General features: G+C 38.3%; 1 protein-coding gene across 1 annotated transcript; it reads left to right on the forward strand.

Annotated features, from left to right (window-relative positions):
• Window positions 1-4,369: 4,369 nt before the first annotated feature.
• On the forward strand, window positions 4,370-20,238 carry LOC147077519 (uncharacterized). Its single transcript, XM_085940860.1, has 3 exons — window positions 4,370-4,573; window positions 12,438-12,590; window positions 16,478-20,238. Exons 1-3 carry the CDS (start codon window positions 4,457-4,459, stop codon window positions 17,594-17,596), a joined length of 1,389 nt encoding a protein of 462 aa, XP_085796986.1. The 5' UTR covers window positions 4,370-4,456; the 3' UTR covers window positions 17,597-20,238.
• Window positions 20,239-21,152: the final 914 nt, after the last annotated feature.

Below are 21,152 nucleotides of genomic sequence, written 5' to 3' on the forward strand. Positions count from 1 at the left end.
CGTCTACAAATGTTCGAGACCATAGACCATTTCGCTAGTGGTCGCCCAAAGTGCTCGCACCAGACGCTCAGAATTAAAATATAATTTTCTATTTTTTTACGTTATATAGTATTTTTAAGCGGTCAAAATGCAACCATTAGATAGAGATATCCATAATTTAAGTTATTTTAAAGAAACACTAGGTCACTGATATTAAAATATATAATAATATACAAATAAATTATTACGAACATGTATCAACTTACCTATGAAACGTAATACCATCTTCTTGCTTATCAGTACGGCTACCACATTTTAAGACAACACACAGAACCATCTTTTCTACTTAATTAACTAAAAATATTTACCACTGACTTTATGTTTAACACAAAAAATAGCAATTTTAGCAACACGTGCTCGCAGGTTATCAACGCTATGTGAAGCGTTTCGCCCCGATTTTCCGGCGATTGTTTTGGAAACTAGCTCACACATATGTAGACCTTTTATCTTACTCTAGCGCGTGTCGCGGAGATTGTATGGGTGCCGAATACTTTCTCACTCGCACTCATGCATCGTTTTTGTTCAGGCCTTGTGTGTACACTATTTTTGTCGGATCGCCCATAGCAAACCAAAACTATTATGGTTTGGTTAGGCAGGGTTTAACTGATTTTAAAAACTAACCAACACTCTGAAATCTATGAATATGGGCCTCCACAGTGTGGAAGTTTGTATTAACAGATTTTTGTTTTCACGAGAAATGGATGTCAGCCACTTGCTCAACCTATTAGGTCCATACTCTGACTCATACACAGATTGAAAAACAATATGTGTACTTGCCAGACCCAGGATTTGAACCTGCGACCCACAACGCTTAAGCCTCGCGGCCATCGTGGATAAGTTCAATGAAAAGAAGTAAGTATGTATGACAAAGTTTAGTGTACACTATTAATGTCGAAGTTTAACAACCTACCTCCACCCTTCGCCGCTGCCTTGTGAGTTCATGCTGTTAATACAACCACTCTATGGAAGCCCATGTGCCATGGTCAAAAAGAAGTAAACAATGTGTTATTGGCCAAAGCACTTTGTTTGCTGACATAATTCTCTTGTTACCATCTCCGTGATACCATTATGTTGGCTCACGAGAGGCTTAAGGTTGATGAAGGTGTCAACTGTATAAAACTTATATGTACCGATTGCCAATTGAGGTATCGGCTCTTGTATGACAAAGAGAGGTATATCTTTATTTTGTTTTGTCCTTGTTTATGTATACCTAGGCTCATTCATTTAAGCAAAAATATTACATTAATTTTACGTCGTGTCCGGAAACTTGTATGTATGCAGTTCGCCGTATCACTTCACCGTGAAATGTTGTATCGGAAATATATGGCCGTATATTAAAGAACGTCCAACCTCTTTGGGTCGTATAGTACTGAGATTAAATTCATGTCTAAATAAAACACAGTTCTTGTCGGTTTACACTTTACTGGAAGCCAGCGGCAAACAAGTTTTGAAAATAGTCAATATACTGGATTATTTGTTAGATTAGGTTAGGTTTTCATTCTTGAATTCATGAATTTTGCCAAAATCAGCTATGAAAATTGACTTAATGTTCATATTGAATCTTAAAATTGGAGACCGTATAGTATACGGTCATCTCTTTCCGATAAGAAAGCTCACGGTGAAATGTTTTACGTACAATTTACATGTAACCAATTTATGTATGTGTCTAATAATTATTATTGTTTTTTGTATGTGATAATAAAATTTGTAAACATGTGTCATTTCCTTCCTTTAGTTGACTCTCACATCAAAACTCGTCTCGCCTGGAACGTGTTGAATACGTCGATGTGATGTCACCATTATTCACAAAACACACGTTGCCAAATGGAGCTCCGCATATTGGTCGAATGCGGCTGTGTTGCAATCAGGAAGGTGCACACTTCTCAGGCTGCGAGTCGAACATGCCAGGACACATACAAACACCTACGAATCGGTCATTCCTATACCGGCTTACTGTCGCTTGGTAGATCTGCGCGGTCTTATGCAACACTGGATGGACGTTCTTAGAAGGTTTGATTTATGGCTGTGCGGCAGACGAGGCGAGTTTAGACGTGAGAGCCGGCTAAGATTGATGAAACTGTCAACTGAATACGTGTATTACCAAAAAGTAGTATTGCCTGTAGTTACAAAATACCGAGTCATTGCCGTAAAATTTCATGAAGCAGACCTTTTGAAAAATGTGGTTTTACAGTGTGAAGCAATCACGGCAGCTTCTATGATTTTAGGTATTAAGAACTCGCAAGTGTCAACACACCATCGTTAGCCAATTTATATTGAATGAGGTTGACCACTGTAGTGCTATTTACACCATTATAAATAAAACAGGCCAACGGACTTACAACGTCGACAGGTTTAAATATTTTGCTGTATTTTTTTGACTTGCTTGAGGCACTTAGACCATAGTTGAAGTTATTGGCGTTAGTATGTAGAACACTTTTCTATAAAAATGACAGTTTTTTTGTTTTTGGTACTTAGCCTCTTAATTAATACACGTATTCATTACTGTATAAAACATGTATGTACCGATTTCCAATTGAGGTTTGGGATCTTGTGTGACAAAGAGAGGTATATCTATATCTTGTTTTGTCTTTGTTTATCTGTAAGCTCATTCATTTACCAAAAGTATTACATTTTGATATTAATGTTCCTAATTTTGTATTTTATAATAAAATTTGTAAACACAACTCATATGATGTCTCATTTTTCATTCCTCTAAAGGCGAGTAAATACAACAAGAATCAAAAGCTCTGAATAAAACCTATCGTAGTAAATTTAATATTACGTACATACAGTCGAACTTGGTTATTACGAGGAAGATGGGACCGACTGAATTTGCTCGTTATAAGCATTACTCGTTATATCAGAGAATAGGTATTTTTAAATGAGCGGTCGCATAACATAAAAAGTCGCAATTCAAACAAAAATACACAATTAGAATTTTTCTCCGAAACAAGCATGGCATTCATAACTGCAAAAGAAGTTGTTTATTGTAATAAACGCTACTACCTACTTCACAAATCTTGGATTTATTTTTCAAGGCATCCTGTCCGTCGGATTTTATTGCTTAGGGTCGAAATGTTTTTAAACGATTGACACATAAACAGTTTTAAGAAAAAATTTGACTATATTTTAGCTCGGTATAACTGATAAGGAGCTTGTTATAAAAGTGAATAAATGTATGGAGAAAATCATAAACTAAAATGTCAACGAATGTTTCCTCATTACATCCGAGATCTCGCTATATCCGTGATCGTAATAACCAAGCTCAATGTTGTGGGTCCCAGGTTCGAATCCCGGGTCTGGCAAAATATACAATACATTGTTTTTCAATTTGTGCTTGGAGTCAGAGTATGGACCTAATAGGTTAAGCAAGTGGCTTACATTCATTTCTCATAAAAACAAAAAATCTCTTAATACAAACCTCCCATAATAATTGGAAACGGTTATGTGCGCCGGCAGAGTGGTGCAAGCGCACCACCTTTGGTTTAGAAAAAGTTATAACATGTTAAAGGTACCGACTGTGATAAACGAAATATTCATGGTTATAGTTTAGGTATGAATTACTAGCCACTTAAACAGTACCATTGATTATAGTAATTAGATATAGAATAATACCTAGTATATAGATTAAGTGAATGTCGAAGGGACAGAGGACTATGGTGTGGCTGCAAATAATTTATTATAAACTGCGACGCCTATGCGCAATATTCAACATATTTTGGTGGAATCAGAATATGGGTTTTCTTACATGCACCACCTTACACAAAATCCTGGCGGCGCCCATGGAAGTGGTCAAGAGAAAAGAAAAACCATAATAAGTATAATAGGTAGTTAATGTCTAGATAACGCGAAGACTTAGATGGACTATTAATTATTCACGTTGTTAAATAATTAGTGATGGCACTCTCCGTTAGGTTAATGAAGGATTCTGAGTAGGTACCTAGACCCTGGGGAAGAAGGGCGTACAATGTTAAGAGGGATGCGGAAATGAGAGAGCTCAGGATAAAGATTCCTATATAATGGTTGTGCAATCGGCCATGGACCTTAATTTTCTGAAGCGCCAGCTAAAGAAAAGAAATTTATAATATTTTTTATTAGATAGGTAGGTATGAAAATGTCGATATTATTCTCATGAGAAGCCTTCATCCGGCAGAGGATTGATATCGGCTGATGATGATAATGGATATTAAAAAAAACAATTTTTTCACGTCATGGTGCCCGAAATAATATTTATATATTTTATTCTAGGTATAAAATTTACCCATATTTTTTTTATTAAAGAGGTTTTTTAAATTTCTTTGTCATTGTCTTTGGTAAGCATCTATGTACTATAGATTCTATTTGTATATATTGACATTTCGTCAAGTACCTGACAAGTCCATTATCCAGATCTTAATCCACCGTCTGGACCCTCAAAATGGAGCCAGAGGAAGTGGAAAACGGCCCACAAATGTCTCCGTCGACTTCTGCATTCCAATACATGCCAATGAACCCGCTGAGTATAGCAGAAGCCCAACTTATGCACCATTTGGAGGTTATTTTTTATTATTATTGTTTTTATGACATTCACCAATAATATGTGACATTTAAGCCGTATTATAAGCAAATTCGGCTAATTATTTTATTATTTAACTATATAACCTAAGGTTATACTGATTCCAATCATTTTTTATTATATTTTCTTTTGTTTAAATGTTATTGATTGTAAAATGGGTTTTTGCCACAATCGTTATAAATAATTATGAAATATACATATAACAGAGTAAGATTGATGCTAACGCATACGCCTAGCGTCAGCAATGTCCAGGGTTCTATTCCCAGTCGTGTCAAATCAATCTTTCTTGCAAAAAGTCAGTTTTATTTTGTTTTCCATAAATATTTTCTCACATCAATTCGTGGCAGATATATCTATGATGTTATCTCCTTCGTTTTATATCAGCTTATAAATTTTTCTCAACACATTATTAAGACAACGGCAAATAATTTTCAACTATAAGTGCGACGAAATTTCTGACTGGCTGGCAATCGGAGAGCGAAAATTGAGCTGTGAACACATCAATTTGTTTTGTCAAGGCGACGGGGGTATTAATTCTTAAATCGTGTAAAGATAACCAAAAAACGTTACCCATTTACTTAAAAAAGAAAACATGCCAATGAATATATTATTATTATTACTAATAGAACAATAAACATAACATTAAATGGACACATGTTGACTTTTTATGACAAATTAATATGTTTTGTTCTGCACGCGTCATTTGCACAATCTTCGCGTCGCGTAATCACGATCGTTTTAGACCGTGCCCCAGCTGAAGTATAGCCTTAATTTTAATTTAATCAATATTTTGATTAAATTTACATCCTTCGCTCTGTCTGCCTTGGATCTTTTGTAAACCAACGTAATATAGATAATATACTTAATAACAGAATTATCTTCCATCTTCTTGATCGTTTCCTCATGGCTGAGGATCATGACCATCTTGAAATTCCGTCATCTTCTGAGAGACTAAGACTTCAGAGCAGAGTGATGGCTGCCCATAGTCAACTACTTCACGTGGTGGTGCCGATGCTCTTCCTCTGCCTTACCTTCCCCAGAGGCTACCCAAAACCACCCGTCTCTCTAGGTTTTCCGGTTTGAGAAGATTGAGAAGAGAAGGTATATCAGCGGACAAATGAGTCGCCAAGCCCGCTCTGTTGCCAAGCCTGCTTTGTCGCCAAGCCTGCTCTAGCCGATTAGTTTTGAAAGTACATACGTAGAGTATATGCTACATAACTTTGCACTCCGGCTCTGGGATGAAAATGATATAATATATTCTAAAAATACTTTTTTTTACATATATTATCTATTTATTTATTTATCACTACATATATTAACCTCTGCGCTTTGCCGATGACATAGTAATTTTCTCGCAAGACTCAGAAGACCTCCAAAGCAGAATGCAGGAACTCGCTGAAGTAAGCAACAAAGTAGGTTTGAAAATAAATGTAACAAAGACGAAAGTCATGTTCAACTGCTTTGCAGGCCAAAAAGAGATCCTCATCAATGGCACTCAGCTCGAACAGGTGAAAAGCTACATCTATCTGGGACAACAAGTGTCTATAGATGGATGTATATTTGATGAAATTGTTCGCAGAGTAAAGCTAGGCTGGAGTGCTTTTGGCCGCCTGAATAATATCTTCAAAAGTGACCTTCCACTGTGCCTAAAGCGCAAAGTGTTCAACCAGTGTGTGCTTCCCGTGATCACATATGCTTGTGAAACATGGACCCTAAGTAAAAGAGAGATCCAGAAACTTAGAGTAGCACAACGTGTTATGGAGAGGTAACGCGAAAGGACAAAAAGAGGAATGAGTGGATAAGGAAGCAGACAAGGGTTTGCGATGTAATAGAGTTTATTAAAAGCCTTAAATGGAGATGGGCTGGACACATAGCTCGAAGAAGAGACAATCGTTGGACAAATCTAGTCATCCAGTGGTATCCAAGAAGTACAAAACGTCCGCAAGGTAGACCTAAAGGCCGCTGGATCGATGAAATGATAAAGTTCTGCGGAAGTACGTGGCAACACAATGCACAGGACTGAGAGAAGTGGAAGCAACTTGAAGAGGCCTTCATCCAGCAGTGGATAGAGTCAGGCTGATGATGATGATGTTATTAACCTTTTTACTGCCGGTAGGTGTATGTATGGCGGTACCTTGTACGCCGCGAATTTTATTGCAAAAATAAAAATTAAAATCAATTTATGTTTCAAGAGATAAAACAAATTCTGATATTCGAATATATCGACGATATTCCCAATATATGTCGTTGTGTGTACAACATATTTGTATGTTTAAAATAATTGATTTACGTTAGTAAAATCCTGTTTAAAGCAGGACGTCCAAAGACGTCATTTTTGTATGAGCGGCGTTCGGTTCACGGAAAAGTTCGCGTCTTAAGACGTCATTGGTAGCTATCCGGTTAATACAAGTGAATATCATTTCATCTAATTTTATGCGAGGTAGTCAGGCAAAGAGGCATATCAGTGTATAATAAGTGCAAAGTTATAAAACGTATACAGTGAAAAACCGATAAATGGGGGAAACGATAAATATATAAAAATATATAAATTTGTTTTTAAAAAAAAAACTAATCGGTCAATCGGGATAATATTGGATAATATTTGTGAAGGAACTATAATATTAATAATTGCAATAATGCATCGTAAAAAGTATCATAGACAATAATTCTATGACAGCGAAATAAATAATATTCAACAAAAATGGTCAATTAGGATAATATATGTGGCGGGCAACGTTCCCTCTAATTTTTCTATTGTGTGTGCGGATCAACAACGCATCTGAGCGGTGTCACACGTCATCCGGTGCAGTAAATTTACACCCTCCCCCACAAACACAAACATACAATTTTTCATGAAAACTTATATTTTTAACGTATTTAGTAATTTCGTAATTAACGTACAAAATTAGCATATTTTTGCACAGATATATCCGTACTTTCGTCACCAATTAACGTATGTAACTGAGACTTCGGTAATTCGTCAAAAGAATTCTTTTTTAAGGACTTCATTAATACATACAATACGACAAATTCGAACGCATAATTTTTACTTCGCCAGTTTTCGGGAATCTCTGTATATTTAGATACATGATTATGAATATCTTGTACATAAAGCATAGGAGCATTTATTTTTATAACCAATACCTAGTACATTATCAATAATTAACACTTTAACTAGATTGCAACCCGATTTTTGCGCTCTGCGATCTCAATCCTATTCTTTCGTTCTTCGGATGTTTCCGCCATTATTTTTAAAAGTCCACCTCTTTTCAAAGTTTTCAATTTCGTAATAGCATCCCGGTGTATTGTTTGACTTAAATGCCTTTTTAAAAGATACAACCTCCATTCAATCCACTTCTTTCCAGACGTGCATTATTCTCCTTGCATATTTGCTGCAAAGCATATTATGCATTTGACACAATCATCAGCTGTTTCCGAATATACAAATATATCACCAATTCTTATTTATCGTGAATGCATTGAAGATGGCATTTCTGTTTCGACGATTTCAGAGAGCCATTCCAATTTAAATTTATCGCAGAATTTCTTCTTAATATTCGCATTTGAAATCCACTCCTTTTTGACATTTTTTTTCATAATTATTGTACTATATACGTAACTGTGTAAGCAATCGTATGGTTCACTTGAATTGTTTGTTACGTACACTGAACGCACCTGTAGTTATTACTAAAATCTGGCAAAGGAAAATTTCTTTTACAATATTTTTGTGTGAGGACTGTGCGGGGGATGAAAACAAGTGTGCAGACCGAGGCCTGAACAAAACGATGCATAAGTGCGAGTGAGAAAGTATTCGGCACCCTTATAATCTCTGCGACACGCGCTAGAGTAAGATAAAAGGTTTACAGATTCGGGAGATGGTTTGCTCGGTGTAGCCGCCAAATCTTACCTTATTGCTTAATTATGCGTTGATAACCGTGTTGCTAAAATAGCTATTTTTGTGTTAAACACAAAGTCAGTGGTAAATATTTTTAGTTAATTAAGTAGAAAAGATGGTTCGGTGTGTTGTATTAAAATGTGGTAGCCGTACTGATAAGCAAGAAGATGGTTTTACGTTTCATAGGTAAGTTGATACATGTTCGTGATAATTTATTTGTATATTATTATATATTTTAATATCAAGTGACCGTGTTTCTTTAAAATAACTTAAATTATGAATATTTTTACCTAATGGTTGCATTTTGACCGCTTAAAAATACTATATAACGTAAAAATATAGAAAAATATATTTTAATTCTGAGCGTCTAGTGCGAGCACTAGCAAAATGGTCTCGAACATTTGAATACAAATGCGTTCGCTCGCCCACAAACCAAACGCACGGCACACAGCTTCATTTAGCAATGCAATGGGTGGCGTCTAGATGTATCTATAGTCTAAGGTGCGGACACATTTTTGTAGGTGTGCGCACACCTTAAAGGGAACATTGGTAACGGGACCATAATATTTAGACGATAGATCGGGGAACGGTTAATGCGAGATTATTTAACATTTTTCTTATGGGTGTTTGGTGGGACTTTCAAAAATGAACGATCCATGCAGGAAAACGATTTATACGAGAACGGTAGATCGGGGTTCCACTGTACTCTACTATATTGATAAATCTATCAGGTTATCAAGGTGCGAGTTTTAAATTTCGCTTGGTTTTGTCAAAAATCAAAATGAATATTGAGGTGATTTGCCAAATAAATATTCGCCGATAAATAGAAAGTCACTTATCCCTCTCTGAATATCTGAATATGTAGGTATTCCATTTTGGCGGAGGATAGGTGTTGCAGATGAAAGACGGTAGTAGTTGTTTGTGATGATGCAGGAGGCGAGAGTTTCTTCACTGTTTCAATAATTACAAGGGTACAATCGATACAATATAATAAATATAATGACAATTCGGTGCGATGTAACGGGAACTTATAATCAAGTGACATGTCCAATTTCATCATCATCAGGAGAGCGACAACCTGGTGTGGGTCTTGGTCTCTCTCTCCAACAGCTCCCTCCACCTGTCCCTATTCAGTATGGCCACTTTTCAATTCGGTACCCCTAGAACACGGCAGTCACTGGCAGCTCCATCCAATCAGCGAATCCTTGGCCTGCCTCTTCTTCTACGCCCCATTGGATTGCCGGACATCACTCTCTTTGCCGGTTCATTGTCATGACATCCAATTTAGTTTATTGTATGTGTATTTTTTTGAATAATCTGAATTTTGTATAAATCGAAACTTTATTTTGTAATCATCTTACGTAGGTATGTCCATTTGAAGTGGACGAAACCGGTCCTGACTAATATTGAAATAAGTGGAAATAGTACTACATAATTTGACATGTTTTATTTAATTAATTACGTAGGTCTTCTTCAGCCATATCCGCCACTTTGTTGGAGCATATGAAGACCACAAGGCGCCTCCAAGAATCCGTGTCGCTCGCGGGTCGTGCTTCGTTCCAGGTGAAACCAGCATCCCGTAGCCCCGCCGTATATACTCTATAGATAGTATTTAGCGGCCTTATAGGACGCCGGAATCTGGTCGGCTTGAAGAATAGGCAAGCCAGGTTGATATTCTCTTCTGGCATCCGCAGCACGTGCCGAACCAAGTCTAACGTCGCCTCTTCACTCTCAGCGCGTTCTCTTATCTCCTCGTTGCTCCTAAAGTCATACCACTGCACACCCAGTATCCGTCGCAAACATCTGTCGTCGGAGCTCAGTATACGGTTGCTCTGAGCCTTCGTTAGGTGCCATGATTCACCACCGTCAGAATACAAGCCTCGAATAGGCGGCATTTGGTTTTGACAGAGTACAATCGTGAGTCCCAGACACTCCGCATCGAGTTGAATGTTGCTCCAACCATTCCAATTCGGATAGCGAGTTCTCTCTGCAAAATGCCATCTCCCGTGATGTGTACCCCCAGGTATTTGAAGCTGTCGACGCTCTCGATGTATTGCCCCTCGCTAATCAAAGGGAAATCTGGATCAGGACAGGTGCTATTACACAAAACGTTGGTTTTCTTCTCGTTGATGTTCAAACCTACGCGAGATGAGTTGTCATGAGCATGTTCTTTCAGTTACTTCACTTTTACATTATCAAGTTCACGACTTTTGCAGTTGTTTTGCATTTATTCTTGGTGATGCCTTGGTTTTACACTCACGGTGCGACATTGTGAATATGTTTAAAAGTTACTTGCGATTCCATATTATATTTTGTTTCATAAAGATTTCGCTTAGAATTGCATAGTTTCGGTAAATTTTGTTTTGTTTGAAAATTGACAATGATTTTGTAATGTCAAATGTCAAACGGTTCAAGCGTGTTCTTTGATTTTCGTACAATAAAAAAAAAGTATGGTTTAATTATATAACTATCCCTTCCGACTGACATCGTAGGGTGAGAAATATGTGCAGAAAATATTAGCACCCTACTAAATCAACTGTCATCCGCAAATCCATTGTCATTTTATAATTTAAAGCAAATAGTTAGGTACACATTCGAAATACAATACTCTCTCAGTAATCCGCCACCCCAAAAACCAGACAAGTGTCCAATTAGTGAAAGCGGCAGATTACAGTGCATACATACAAAATATGGTTTAAATTAAAACAGATATTTCGTAAAAATAGTTTTTTTGAGAAATTTGTACTAGCAAATTACGGTTTTATTTATAATCAAAATCAAGTATGTATTTACTAAATTATACATATTTATAAACAAAGTTTGTTAACTAAATGTTAAACAGTAAATCACTTGACGCAACCAGTTGTTCACCAAGGCAGATATTCTTGAATGGCTTAGGATTCCTGGCTTTCCCTATGACCAAAAGCTTCATTTTGTATGTCCCGGTTGCATTGGAGCACGGCATAATTGTGATGCGGTCCTTGAGCACTTTCCTCCCTGGTACATTACTTTCTTCGCGATGAACGTACGTTTTACGAAGGAGAAGTTTCCAAAATAAACCCGTCTCATCGGCATTGTATACTTGTACTCGGCGGACTACTGGATTTGACAATCGAATACCGGCAGATTATAATAGTTGTTGGATAATCGAGCGGTATATTACTGAGAGTGTACTGTACTGAAGTTATCCAATGACTTTTTGTTTTCTTTAGTGCGCATCCCATGGCCCCCACATTCTAAAGCTGGCCCGCAGGCCAGGATCTTTGGCGGGCCCCCCTACCTATCGCTAAGGTTAAAGGCAATATGATGCTCTACAGTAGCGTTTCCCAAATGATGTTCGAGGTCAAATGAAGTATATTCTTTTTAGCGATTATTTGTATGTCTTAATACATCCACTTAAATTATGGAGTTGTCGAGTATTGATATAATATAATACTCAAAAATTGTATCACATAACATATTTTTAAATGATTATGGCCGCGCGACTTAAGCGTTGGCCTATTGCGTCGTGATTCCCAGGTTCGAATCCTGGGTCTGACAAAGTACACATATTGTTTTTCAATTTGTGTACGAGTCAGAGTATGGACCTAATAGGTTGAGCAAGTGGCTGCCATCCATTTCTCGTAAAATCAAAATCTGTCAATGCAAACCTCCACTCTGTGGAGGCCCATATGATCCTATTAGGATCGGACATGGTAGAAAAAAAATAAATACCTTTGAAGGGAAATAGTGACTTATTTTTACTATTAGATTAAATTTGTGATGTGTTTATCGTTATACTTATCTGGTCAACCACCCACGCCAGGCCCCTAGGCTTGAACCCTGTCAGCCCCCCCTCCCTTGTGGGGGCTATGGCGCATCCTTCCAAGACACCAAAATCCGATTGGTTTCAGGCAAGCCAGGTTGAAGTTCTCTTCTGGCATTACTAAATGTGTTTTCTGATTTCAGGCCAATATCAAAGCGGAGGTGGATTTGGAAGGTCAGGACGTCCCGCTGGTTGAGGAGGAAGAAGAAGCAATGCCCGTCTACGTTGAGCAGCATCCGATCGCCCCCGAGTTTGGCCAGTTCTCCGACTCTGCGATACTCCCCAACGAGGCAGAGGTGATAAAACAATCCATTGTTCCGTCAAAAAGGAAAATCTCAGTGCAATTTTTGCAGTTTATTATAATACTTGTTTAGAATTAATAAGGTAGCAAAAAACCGTCTAAAATTCATCATAAAATATATAGTATTGGGGTGGTATGCAACGTTCCCTCTAATTTTTCTATTGTATGTGCAGATCATCAATGCATCTGAGCAGTGCACTAGGGTTGGTGTCACCTGCCATCCGGTGCGGTAAATTTACACCCCCCCCCACAAACACACATACAATTATTCATTGAAACTTATTCATTAATTTAAGTCATTTTACATTACAACGTTTTTATTAACTCGTATTCTTATTTGTCCGGTACAAATGTTGCAATCGATTTTTAACTAACTTCCCGACTAGCTAGACATTTAAAACTTTTACAATATATCAAAACATGATGCCAATGCATTTTTTTAATACTTTTAGCCATCTTTAAGTAGAATTGAATTCATTTTCAGTTAATTCTGTTTTGTATGAAAAGTTATTTCGGAAGAAATCCGTAATCCACTCCACTATTATTTGTTGCTAGGGGTCTGGGGTCCTAGCAACTAAATTATTAATATATACGTGCGTTACTATGGAAATCAATATGACATTTCAGTATTATTTCTATCAAGTACAAATTTTTTTGATCGTTTAAGCTAGCTAGTCAAGTTTATATGATTCAACAGAAAATTCAAAAAATGTATATAAAAAGTTCTTTTTATCTTGTAATTATTATAACTAACAACGATATTTTTTGAAGTACTTACCTAAATAAAAAAAATAGGAAATAAAGAAAAAAGTGTTTTAACAAAAAACGCATCTAGTGCTAACACCGCGACTGGCACGTTTGGAGTACTTGGCCATTAGATATAATTAACGTGTTATTTAAATGTGGTAATTAAAAGGTAATTAAAAGTTCAGCAGTGATTGTGTTAAATACTAAACTTGCAGAATGTTTTTTTTATATTTAATAGTATAGGCACATAGGTGGTCGTTGACAAACACTAAAACACGTATCTTCTTTTCGTATAGGTAGGTACTTTGGCACGCAATAGAACGGGACGAATATAGTGATTCCGCCCGATATAAAATTTCACTTGCGTGCTCGCGTTAGTCGCACTTGACCACCTTGAGAAGTGTCGAAGAATTGTGGATGTGATGGTTTCGTGCATTCGAGCGAAACTAAAATCTGGCAAAGGAAACTTTTTCAAAATTTTTGTGTGAGGACTATGCGGGGGGTGAAAACATGTATGCGGACATATTTTGGTAGGTGTGCGCGCGCATATGCGCACCCCTTTCAGGGAACATTAATGGTATGATATGCGTGGAGATGTACAAATTAATTCAAATTCAGTGCAGAAATGAAAAAATACATAATACAGTTGAATTCTAATGGATTTAAGTTTTGTACTATTCCAATTAGGTAATTTTTTGCGACCCGGGTTTCGCCTTTCGGCATCTTCAGGCGCCGTGTACACTCACCAAAGGTAAACACACACTGACACCGTGTGCACGGCGCCTGAAGATGCCGAAAGGCAAAACCGAGGTCGCAAAAAACGATCCGTTAGAATTTAAATTCAAATTCCATCAGGTACCTTCGGTCGATAGTATTAATATTATATTACCGTTGGGTCCTTTTGAAGCTAAATGGTAGAAAATCTATTCTTCTTTCTTTGACGATATCACCTCCTCAGTTGGAGTATATGGACACCACATTTTGCTTCCAAGAATCCCTGTCACCCGCCAGTCATCTTGCGTCTTGCCATATCACACCAACATCCTGTATCTCCGCCATATATACCTTATAGATGGTATTTAGCGGTCTTCGAGAGATCATGAGATGCTGCACGGTCCGCTCTCTCATCTCCTGAAGTTAAACCACCACAAGCATCTCATCTCAAAGTTCAGTATGTTGATCTGAGCCTTCGTAAGGCACCATGACTCGCTGTCAGAATGCAAGCGTCGAATAGGCGGCATTTGCTTTTAACTAATTATCAGTGGTGAAGGTTGGAGATAGCTTGCGGAAATCCAACATACATAGTGCACACTAAACTTTGTCGCATTTATTTATTTTCATTGAACTAAGAATACAAACTGAAGATGGTTTTTCAGTTTGTATTGCACAATTGCATACGCCCAACCAAACCAAAACCAAAAGAAATTTAATAATCTTTTATATATAAAATGTCTAAAATTATACTAATATCTATTATGGTTGCTATGGGCAGGGTTTTATTTAATTTTAAAAACTGACCAATAGCCGCGTACTGACTGAGCGAGCGAGCAAATGCTCGGTCAGTCAGTATGCGGCTTGCCCAAGGCAAACGGTCGCGCCGCCTCGCCCGAGCGTTGCCACGGCTGATCCAAAACTTGTCGTCGGTTCTTGTCGATGCTCAAAGGTGCCTCAATATTGTTGCAATATTGCACAGGACAGTAATATTTTGCTTCTTCGCTCGCATAATGGATAAATATCAATATTTGAAGCTAATTCTTCAAATAATCTATTCCCGTATTGTAATCTACTTTCTACGTACCCAAAAGCTTTTAGATTTTTGCTTCTTTTTCATTACAAGTCGATGAATTAGTAAAAACGCAGTAGCTGCGACAGCAATTCGCACGCGCGGCCTCATCTCGACTTTGCGTTATACTAAATTGCTCGGACGGCTTATGGCTCGGCCTTGCTCTGCGCGGCAGCCTCGCGTAACGTTAATTTTGTTCCGAGCTGCCTCACGTGGCAATTGTCGCGAGGCAGTTGCCCGAGGTAGCCTCGGGAGGCTGCTCGCTCAGTTAGTACGCGGCTAATACCATTTGCAATTTGTATTCTTAGGTAAATGAAAACAGATATCTAAGTACGACTGACAAAGCTTTTTAGTTTGTACTATTTATGTCAGAGCTCCAGAGCCTACCTCCACTATTCACCAATGTCGAGTATAGTCATGAGTCCCAGACACTCTGCATCACACTATCGTGTGAATACCCTATCGGGGTCAGTCTGCACATTTGATAATTTGGGCGAGATCCTGTGTTATTCATTGATAACAGTGGCGAAGGGTGACTTTTGGAAAGAGGTAAGCTGTGGAGATCTGATAAAAAGAGCACACTTGTCAGGTATACTTACGAGAATAGTACGATATTTACTACTAGTGAATAGGCACACACTAATAAATGACAACGACACACTAATTCAATGAAACTTCAAAAACTCATTGATGAAATAAAAATGAGCGATGTGTTTAAATTACGTATTTTTCAAAACATGTATACCCATCAAAAATCATTAGATAAAATTTATTTTTATTTTTAAAAACAATCTATACTTACTTATTTATTAATATTCGATTAAACGCTGTTGAAATTATTTTTTTAATTATCTAATTATTATTGATTTTGGACAAAGTGCGCAGTCGTGACAACAATATTATGCGCGAATGTTTTAGGCTCTGCGATAGGAGCTTACCTTATTTCGTACAAATCAGCAGACTTGCTGAGGTTACGAGACATAAAGTCCATACGAAAAAAATTCAGAATTCTTTCACACATAATCGGAAATTTATTTACGTCTAAACGTCGCGGCGTTTATTATTTATTTACGGCGCGCTGTGGTATATTTTTTAATACCTTTGCAGATTGTTTTGTAAACTGTGTAATACTGTAATACATTCCTACATATACGACATCTCTCGTTGGCAAAATAAATTATTTTTATATAACATAAAACAATGAAGTGATTAAGTATATAAATATGCAATTAAAAAATATTTTTCTTAAGAAGGTAGGCTTTAAATAACCGCCTAGTATGGAGTCTTCGCCACTGATTGATAATAATATCTATTTAAATGGTTATTTACATGTTTTTGTTTAATTATTTCAGAATATCATGTACAATCATCCGTACGAAGCCTTAAAGATGGAGTTTCGAAACTTCCTATCGCAAGACGGACGCGGACCGAACGATATGTCCGGCCCGATCGAGAAACCCGCTGACCAACCTCCGTCTATAGACATTAACAACTACTTTCCCGAAGTCACCATAAACACAATGTCACGCCAGGATATGATACGCGATATTTTAGAGAATATTGCTTTCGTAGAGCTGCCGAGAGTCGCGTACTTTCGACGCAATTTTGTCTGCGGCACGTGTTACGCGATCTACGACTGTTTAGACGCATTGCAGGCGCATAAGTCAAGTCATTTGATCGATTTTGCGACGTTATTTAACAAAACACGATTGGCGCAGATAAAAGAGAAGTATCTGAGAAAAATCGAGTATATATGTAACGACTGTGACTATATATGTTATAGTACGGGCCATCTGAAAAAACACAGACGAAAGCACTCAACTGAAACACCCTACCATTGCGATGTATGTAATTTTAAATGTAAAGCGCCCAATTATCTACGGCAACACAAAATGATCCATACAGGAGAAACGAGGTACAACTGTAAAGAATGCAGTTACAAATGCCGCTTTTTAAAATCTCTACGGTTGCACGAGATGAAGCACAGCGGAATAATGCCGTTCAGCTGTCAGTTCTGCAACTATCGATGCCGTCTATCGAGCGATTTGAAAAAGCATCTTTTAATACACAACGGAACGAAAGACTTCAAATGCGATCAGTGCGTGTATTCATGTCTACGATCCGGCGATTTGAAAATTCATAAAATGATTCACAGCGACGACAAACCTTTCAAGTGCGACGCGTGCGCGTACGTTTGCAGGCGGCGGGGCGATCTACGCAAGCACAAGACCACGCACGACAATCTGAATCTGTTACAGTGCACCGAGTGCCATTACGAGTGTAGATCGCCCATCTCGATGAAGCGTCACAGGGTGATTCACAACGATTTCATAGACCCGGCACTTTTGGCGGAGTCTTCCACTTCCCTCGCGGACCCCGACTCGATGTCTCTGGCGAATTTTCTGGCGTCCTCGCACGTCATGCAGGAGGCTTGCAACGGCCCGCTCGGGGGTGAAATGGGAAATGTTTAGTCGAGGTTTGGTCTCGCAGCCTCACATCAGCTATGGTGACAATTGAGCATATTAAATCCTTAAAAGCACTCTTTACAAGACACTTGCATAGCCTGTGATCATCTACACCTTGGAAAAGTGGATATTATCTCTGCAAAATGAACGAGCCTAGAGACAGTAACACTCAACAAAGCTTAGCTCTATGTTCTGTATGAAGATTGCAATGCAATGCGCATATGCGCAGTTAATCAAGATTGGGAGACTGCTTTAAGTAAGTCATGAAAAAGAGTGAAACGTTGACCAATTCAATTTAAGAGACAGGTCAATAGTTCGCTTGGTAGACGGAGCTACCAGATCTGTAACAGATGTATGCCATATTCTTCAGTACCGAACTGGAAAGTGGTCACCGTCAGAAAGGACAGAGCTGCTGGAGAAAGCCAGAATCATTTACATTAGGTTGTCATGCTTCTGACGATATTTGAACAAAACAATCATGCATCTTCTCGTGTCGGTTTTTATGCCCACATAAAGATAAACCCTCAAATTGAAGATACATTGATGCATGTCCGTAGTATACAATATACAATTTCAAGTGTAGGGTGTTCAACCAATGTGTGCTACCCGTGCTCACGTAAGGCTGCAAGATGTGGACCCTCAACACGAGAGATGTCCAAAGGCTAAGAATCGCACAGCGAGACATGAAAGGGTGTATGTTGGGCGTCACGCGAAAGGACCGTAAGAGAAACTAATGGGTTAGGAAGCAGACAGGAGTACTCGATGTAATAGACGTTGCCAAACAGCTGAAATGGAGATGGCGGGGCACATTGCTCGCCGAAAGGACGGCCACTGGACAAATGCCGTCATCCAGTGGTACCCAAGGGGCACGAAACGGCCACAGGGTTGCCCTAAAAGCCGCTGGATTAACGAACTGGTAAAGTTCGGCGGAAATACGTGGCAGCGAATGATACAGGACCGAGAGAGTTGGAAGAAGCTAGGGGAGGCCAAATAGTGTGTACTTCAATGGTCACCTTTTGCATACCATGCGCCAATTTTTTTCACAGACCAGTTCAGATGCGCCATACAACTCAAGCACCTTTTCTACCTTCTTACATTCACGGTTGGGGTTGGAAAATAGGAATAGGGGTAAGATCTGCTTCGCTCAGAGGAGGAAAAGGAATAACTCAATCACGCAATTAATTAATTTATGCCAGTTCAAAAAACACATGTTTATTGGAGCACCAATCTACAATAGTCAGAAATGATCTCTTGGACGAGAGGGTGATCGCTGTCTTGGATCCCACTGATGGTGCTACAGCTGCCGGAAAGTCTCGTTTGGTGAAGATAACTCTGAACCACAGTTGTTGGATGTGATGAGAGAGAGAGAGAGAGAGAGAGAGCACTGAGAGCTTTTGAGCGTTTGGATTTCGCTAGTCTTTCAATGATTGGTGTTCAATTTGTTACTGAGAGCAGCAGAGAATTCTTCAAATTTAAATCAGTTATTCGCGACCTTGTTTTGCTTTTAATCACCACTCAGGTGTTGCAAATTGAAGATGGATTCAGTTAAGGCGCCTACTTCAAAAGAATAAATAAGCGCAAAGATGCAATGCGCCACGGTTTGGCCACCACTGGGCTACATGAATAATTCGACAGGCTTGAATTATCAATGAATGTATGATGAAAAATTGACAAGATATGGTATCTAAGGTGACGTCTTCAACTATGGAAGTGACTACGGTGACAAACAAATGAAACTATTGGATTTATCGCAGACAGTTACGTTGCAACTGTAAGACATTCCACTCACGAGAATACTCGAAGAAGACGAGACTGAAACTAAAATTCCAGCCAGTATCTATGTAGCTAATGTATTTCAATGGCAGCTCGCTCACGGCAAGACTGGAATCTCTCAGTTTCAAAACGTTCGCTACTAAACTGAAGAGACGCGACGTGATGGTCTCCCATAAAACAGTGGTGCCAATATCAGTAGATTTGATGAATAATCATATTTCTTAACAAAATTGGTAGCACTGAATTGAACTAAAGCAATAACAAGTCAAGACGTCATATGTTAAAGATGGGCAAACCGATTTTAATTTAAAATATGTGGCAGATGTTGAGAAATACTCCTGCCTGTATAATTACAGGCTGCCAGAATATTCCCATAAAGATATTACGGAAAAAGCTTAGAATGACGTAGGAAAGACAATGGGTTTGACAGTTTAAGGTTATAATGTTATAATGGGTCACACGTTCAATTGGTTCGCTGTTAATGACAAAACAGTTATTATTACACACTATTGGTGCCAATAAATACATGCACGTGTACAGGCGTTATTAGACTTTGTAGAAAAATTCCCAGACCTACATCCGGTTGTCGCGGTTCTAATATGATGGTGATTGCTTCGAATCTCTGCGTTATGATAACTGTGGTGAAAGCTAAAACGAAACGGAATTTGTAAATATTTATTGTCTGAACTGTTGTACATTAGTGCGGGAGAGAGTGACAAATTGAAGTGCTGTGTTTTATTCTCCAAGTGAAATACGGAGCAGGAAGAAGATGAATTGCTTGGACGAAGAATCTGAGATCGTTTCCAATGAAACGCGCTCAATCGTTACTAGTGATTAGTGACAGGTGACAGATGTGAAGAACTGTGAAGAATTAGAAAAAATTACATAGTCAATAGTACTACCTAAATAATCAACTGACTAATTTAAATCATAATTATTGAAGGGCTGAGGATTAAAGGGAAACAAGCCGTCACATCAGAACTGAAATTTTATGTGTTAAGCAGCGGCGAAGGGTGGAGGTAGGCTGTGTAGATTCAACACAAATTGAAAAACAATATGTGTACCTGCCAGACTCAGGATTCGAACCTGGGACCCACAACACTATAGGCCAGTGGCGAAGAAGGTAAGATCCGCCATAAATAATGCACACTAAACTTAAGCTTAAGCATTGGACTATAACGCCGTGGGTCCCAGGTTCGAATCCTGGGTCTGACAAGTACACATATTGTTTTTTAATTTGTGTGTGTCAGGGTACGGACCTAATAGGTTGAGCAAGTGACTGACATCCATTTCTCGTAAATCAAAATCTGTCAATACAAACCTTTACTCTGTGGAAGCCCATATGATCTTATTAGGATCGGACATGGTCGAAAGAAGAAAAGAAAGAAACTTTGTCAGTCATACGTATTTGTTTTCATTGAAACAATACTACAACAATTAACAGATGGTGTTGGTTAGTTTTAAAAATTCAATTAAACCTGCGAAAACCAAGCCATAATAGATGACAGTAAAAAAATACTCGTCTATCTATAAAATATCTAAAATTATGCAATTAAATCGTACATAACTTTGGATATTTTATAGGTAAAATAATATTTTTTATCTAGGTATTATAGTTTGGTTAGGCAGGGCTTAAGACGATACATCAGTGAAACGGGAAATAATTTTCAACTATAGGCGCGACGAAATTTTGGACTTGCTGGCATTCGGAGAGCGAAAGTCGAGCCGGGAACACGTCAATTTGTTTCGTGATGGCGACGGGGGTATTAATTCTCGAATCGTGTAAAGA

This window comes from Rhyacophila brunnea, unplaced genomic scaffold (genome assembly GCF_057557595.1).
Source record: "Rhyacophila brunnea isolate RB1 unplaced genomic scaffold, BYU_Rbru_1.0 scaffold_13, whole genome shotgun sequence".
NCBI lineage: Eukaryota > Metazoa > Arthropoda > Insecta > Trichoptera > Rhyacophilidae > Rhyacophila > Rhyacophila brunnea.

Bases quoted from the DNA above. Each gene is read 5' to 3' on its own strand.
- LOC147077519 (XM_085940860.1), top strand. From the start codon at position 4,457: ATGGAGCCAGAGGAAGTGGAAAACGGCCCACAAATGTCTCCGTCGACT. The intron at 4,574-12,437 runs GTTATTTTTTAT...TTCTGATTTCAG, and splicing joins AACTTATGCACCATTTGGAG to GCCAATATCAAAGCGGAGGT. The intron at 12,591-16,477 runs GTGATAAAACAA...TAATTATTTCAG, and splicing joins TACTCCCCAACGAGGCAGAG to AATATCATGTACAATCATCC.